At 44.0% G+C, this 5,567-nt stretch overlaps 1 protein-coding gene across 1 annotated transcript in view; it reads right to left on the reverse strand.

Annotated features, from left to right (window-relative positions):
* DNAH9 (dynein axonemal heavy chain 9) overlaps positions 1 to 5,567 on the reverse strand; it is a 121,174-nt gene that overhangs the window by 77,118 nt on the left and 38,489 nt on the right. Inside the window, exons 19-21 of the mRNA XM_018573472.1 lie at positions 3,864 to 4,029; positions 3,192 to 3,294; positions 2,694 to 2,933 (exon numbers count right to left, since the gene is read on the reverse strand). Coding sequence (XP_018428974.1) covers positions 2,694 to 2,933; positions 3,192 to 3,294; positions 3,864 to 4,029 — 509 coding nt within the window. The remainder of the gene's footprint in view (positions 1 to 2,693; positions 2,934 to 3,191; positions 3,295 to 3,863; positions 4,030 to 5,567) is intronic.

The following is a 5,567-nucleotide window of genomic DNA, read 5'->3' on the forward strand; positions in this document are numbered from 1 at the left end:
GGTAAAACAGGTCAATGACAGAGATCCTTAGCCAAGGACAATCGGCGGTGACACTTGGTGTTTCACGTTTGTGATTGGTGTCGGTAAGTAATGGAGTAATGATGGTGGAGTAATGATGTTTCTGGCAGTTTGGCCTCTTTATAAAGCTGCTCGGGGCAATTTGTTTCAACCAAAGTGAAAAAAATATATATTGTATATCTGTGCAGATGACGGTTGTGATTTATAAAGACTCTGATTTTTTTGTTGGCTATTTAGCACCTGATAAGACCCATCACAGCTGCACATAGATCAGGCCCCTGCTAGAACACTAACTGAGCTGAGGGATCACAGGGACTGAGGAAATGCCTGCAGCAGACTATTAATGTCATTTCCCAGAATGCTCTTCTTAGACCTTCTATGGCTGTGTCTAGACACTTAACCAGGGTTCATGGAATGTGTTTATTGAGTATATAAGTGCTGATAAAAGCCCAAATAACCTAAACTAATGAAGTCATCACATCTGCAGCTCACCATACATGCTACAATCTGACTTTACAATTACTGTATCATCTTCTTTGGATTATGTAATACAAGGACCTAAATCAATCCCACAGGCCCTTGAACTACATAGGAGTTAGTAGATATAAAGGAGATTGTACAGTCAGATTGCAATGTGCTGTAATATATATAACATTCTTGGTTTAGGAGAGAGACATAGTACCTTCTGTTCTAAGACGTTCTTACTGTGCTACACATTGATTCGATTGGGGGGTTTGTTGATTCCTTTAGTCCCTTCTCACCATAACCTGTATGGTTATACCTTCGCGTTGGGTGCCAAGCCCTACTCTATAGAAGCCATTATTCACAAGCATTGATATGGTTGGAGGGCTTGTTCATTCTTTCAGTCCCTTCTCATCATAACCTGTATGGTTATACTGTCTCATTGGGTCCCAAGCCCTACTCTATAGAAGCCATTTTTCCCAAGCACTGATATGGTTGTAGGGCTTGTTGATTCCTCTCTTCCCACCAAATCCTGTATGGTTATACTGTCTCGTTGGGTCCCAAGTCCTACTCTATAGAAGCCATGGCTACCAAGCACTGATGTGGTTGGAGGGCTTGTTGACTCTTTTAATCCCTTCTTACCATAACCTGTATGGTTATACTATCTTGTTGGGTCCCAAGCCCTACTGCATAGAAGCCATGGTTTTCATAAACTGCACTGATGAAGATCAAGAAGCCTGAAACAGCCGTTTGTAGTTTGGAATAAATGGATCTATAGTATTGGGCTATATTTGCACTATACAGCAGCAGTTCTGGATGTGCACCCAGAATGTAAAGGAATGATTTGCAAAGCTTCTCCCACTGTCCTAAAATGAGGAATAATTATCTTATTTTTCAGATATGTGATGGAATGAGGCCTGTGAATACCCTTTGCAGTGCTAGGCACTTATTCGGTAGGGGGTTTTCGTCTCGCCAGTATGGTTATACAGTCTGATTTGGGGTTTTGATACGCTTTAAAGACTCTTGCACACAGCTCTGCCCAGTATCCCTTTAGAATCATCGAGGGACACTGGGAATCCAGATTAAGTGGTTGTCTTCTGGATTTCAGACAGAGCTTTAACAAACCCCACACTTCCAAAACTCAATTACCTGGTGAAAGAAGCGCCATACATTATAGCAGAAAGTTGTCTTTTTTTGTCTGGTGCTGAGCTGTGCTGTTGATTTAGTGCGTTTGCACATCATTGTTCACAGAGCTGATTACCAACAGATTGCAGTCTGCTCCCCCATCTGCGATCAGTTGTCTTGGGCCGCTGTCTCTATCACACCACCTTGCCGTATTAATGTCTCCTGCAGGAAGCTTGGCGGTGGCTGCAAGGCCTGACACGGTTCTCCTTGTCAAAACAGGTTGACAGCTCCCTTCATTACAAATAGGCCTATGCTAATTGTCTCATTACCACACGGGCTAAAAGCAGAGCCTCAATTAGTGTTGCTAATGAAGAATGAGATGAGAATGTCCCTGCTTTGTGAGATGTGAATATGCATAAAACCGACAACTCACAAAATGCGGAAAAACAAGCGTCTCTGGATCTGTTGAGGTGCCGTGTCAGTGAATGGGAGGAGGCCATTTAGGGGACTGTGACAAGTAGATGTGTTATACATTTTGTAAATGCATGAAGACACAAGGCCGGTCACGGAAGTGTCCACCATGCAGAGCCAACATTGGCATCCTGCAGCCTCTGTGGTCACACAGATGCACACCATCCTGCAAGGAGCACTGATTGCATTTACCCAGATTCTCTATTACATTCTGCTAACAAGTCTCTTTCATGATCAGTTCAGTCATCTGTGATCTCTTCTCTCATTCCTCCTCTTTGCTATATAATAGCTGTCTAGTTGCCCAGGAACCCTATAGAGCCTCCGGGCACCGGACTCGCAGACTCTTTCAAAGCTTCCTCTCCCTCCTGTAATGTGAAGCAGCCCTCACCAAACGCAACATGTGCTGGCGGACTGACATTTGGCAATGGCCAATCAGGACTTGCAGCATGTACAGTATATCATGTTTAGTGGCTGCATCATTAGATAGGGGTAGGGGGTAGTTTTAACAGAGTCTGCAGTCAGTCTCACAGCCCCTCCAAGTTAAAGGCATATTTGACCAGGAGGTCACAGAAAGGAAAGGCAGACCATTTTTGGGAGGAGCTGATATCACTGCTTACCTGGAAAATGTTGGAGAGGTCACGGAGGTTGAAGATGTAGTGGAATTTGATAGCGGTGGGCAGAAAAGTGGAGGTGATCTTCTGATGAAGCGACAGGGCCAGGTTGATGAGTTGCTGGGTGGTCTTCTGGAGAGGAGTTGGGAAGTTGCCCACTTTCAGATGCTGAGTCAGGATGGTGCTGTAGATGGTGGACAGGGCATCCATGCCAGGGAAGGACAAGGCAAACACACTGAAATGTCTCTGTGTAGGAAAAAAACCTTTATGGCCACTGTCTGAGATAAAAGTGTTTAAACAATAAAAAGCATAAAAGACTCTTCAGTACAGTTGACCATGTGAGGCGCCATTGAAGAGTTTCAATGACACCACTCAGAATCTAGAAGTTGCATTATCGAATTTTCATTGCTGAAGTGACTGTGAAGTGGGTGAGATGATGGACCCTAATGATTTATAAACGTTTACACCATGACATCTGAGATCCAGCTTGGTGCGCTCACTCACCTGTAGACGGGGGTTGATGGTGAAGCTGCCAGCGGTAGGATTCATACAAGAGACATATTGCACATTCATGATCTCTTTCATGGTCAGCTTGGTCCGATCGTACCTTCAAAACAAAACAAAAGTCGACTTATGTCTACAAAGAGGACTAAAATCTGCAGACATAACAATAAAGCTAAGCCAAATGATTGTCCACACTGCAGCAAAAACACCAAAAACACCCAATAAAGATCCTAAATACACATTCACTATAAGCCCACAAGTAACCCCCCCATGTCTAAGTTCAGGTGATTCTAGTGAACAAGGTTCTGCTTATATTACATTATACAAAGACATTTTACACAATTGAGCTTTTCTATCCTTGTGGTACCAGTTTGGGGAAGGCTCTGCTCTTTTCCAGCATGACTGTGTACAAAGCCAGCTCCATAAAGACCTGGTGTGACCAGTTTGGTGCGAAGGAACTCGAGTGTTCCACATAGAGCCCTGAACTCAACCCTACTGAACTCCTTTGGAATCAATTTGAATGCTGATTGTGAGAGAGGTCTTCTCGTCCAACATATGAATGGCCATGGTTATGAAATAGGATGTTCGCCAAGCGCGTATTGATGGTATGGTGTCCACAAACGTTCAGCCAAATAGTGTATGAAAGTGCACAGCAGAGTGAATGGGCCCTACCAGTGTCCATAGTCCATGTGTTGACGGATGAGTGTGTGTGGCTGCACCGTGCCATACGTGTCCACCTCTGGCATGTTCATATCGTCTATGAAGTAGATGAGCCTCCTGGTGCCCGGAGGACCATAATTCCGTCCTGATTTCTTCTCTAAAGGTTTCTCCAGAACAGCTGAGGATGAAAAGACAAAGTAGTTAGTTTTATCTGATGAAAACTCTGATGTATTATGTACATCTCAGTGCGCATGAGATCACAGAAATGTAAAGGAGGAATACAAGCAATTAGAGCAGAGTTTATAAATGTGCTTAGGTACAACCAAAGTGCAACCAGACAAGTGAAATGGCCAAGTGTGCCGTTATGTCTGTCATCAAGCCCCACTCCGTAGAAGCCATGGGTTTCATGTACTGCAATGAGTATAGTCAACCAGCACGAAATAGCTGTATGCAGTTTACATTGCTTGATAATATTAGGCTGTATCTGTTATCCCTGTCCTAACTTGAGTTCTCTTGGTACCAACCAAGGAGCAGGAGTGGATGCACACAGCTCCTACTGCTTTGCATTTCTCCAGTGTGTATAACTGTTAGAGGCATGGGATCTCCATAAGCAGGAAGGGTCCTCACTGCACAGAAATGGTTGATTTTGACATTATGGTAGGTGGTTTATTTAAGGGCAGAGCTACACAGAGATCTTCCTTAACAGTCTTTAGACAAAGTATCACAGCGTTCTCCCTGTTCAGAGATAAGAAGATGGCAGCTGGTCAAAAAAAGTGTGTTTTAGTTCCTCAAAAATGGTGGCCTACATATTTTTAGAAGTACCACTAGTGGCATCAATGAGAATCCTCAGTGAGCACTTGACCTCATTCTTAACTTGTTCCTGATGGAGATGCAATGGTCATTTGACCCCTGCATTTCTTCCCCCCATCCCTCATGGCAGAGGATCTAATGAGCCAATAAGCCGTGGGGTGCCTAATGGAATCAGCTGGATGTGGCCCCTGGTAGAAATTGTCTGGAGAGAAGAATGTAGTAATAATTGTCGCCATGCGTCTATAAACCCTGCTACTCTTTGTCCTCATGACTTGCTGTTCGCATTTTGCTATCTGTAGAGTCAGTTCAGCCTGATGATTATCTGTAAACTTCTGCTCGGCTCTTCGGCATGAGATTTCTGGCCCCGTTGACCCATAAAACACATCACAGCTAATAGACAGCCAGAGATGTGCAGGAAGAGGTCGGAGGAGTGCAGAGTAAGCAGAAAGGCCGGAGTGGCAGCTGAGGCGGGGAGGAGGCCGCGGTGGAGGCACACTTCTACAGAGCTTTGTCTGAGATGACGTGAATGAAGACACAGAAGTACAGATCTTTATGGTGGGTAAACCGCTCCAGTGCATGTATGTCATGTGTGTGCTTAGCTGTTTGAGTGGAGTCACCCAAATATCCAAATACCAAACCTTGGAACTGATGTGCTGTAAGAAAAACATCCACAAATGGTTCATCTTCCGATAATTAATGTTAAAAGTTTCAGATTGTTGCTAAGTCCAAAGAGAGAAAATGTTTAGCCAAATGATACCCCACCAAACTTCAGCTCATCATACGTCAACCATGTCCTTATCATACCTCCATTACCCCCCATTATATAATGTACATCAATCACATCTCCATCATATAATTCCATCACACCGCCCTCTTATCTTTCTGCATACATCTATCATACATTTA

The sequence above is a fragment of the Nanorana parkeri genome, unplaced genomic scaffold (genome assembly GCF_000935625.1).
Source record: "Nanorana parkeri isolate BGI_ZX_2015 unplaced genomic scaffold, ASM93562v1 scaffold47, whole genome shotgun sequence".
Lineage (NCBI taxonomy): Eukaryota > Metazoa > Chordata > Amphibia > Anura > Dicroglossidae > Nanorana > Nanorana parkeri.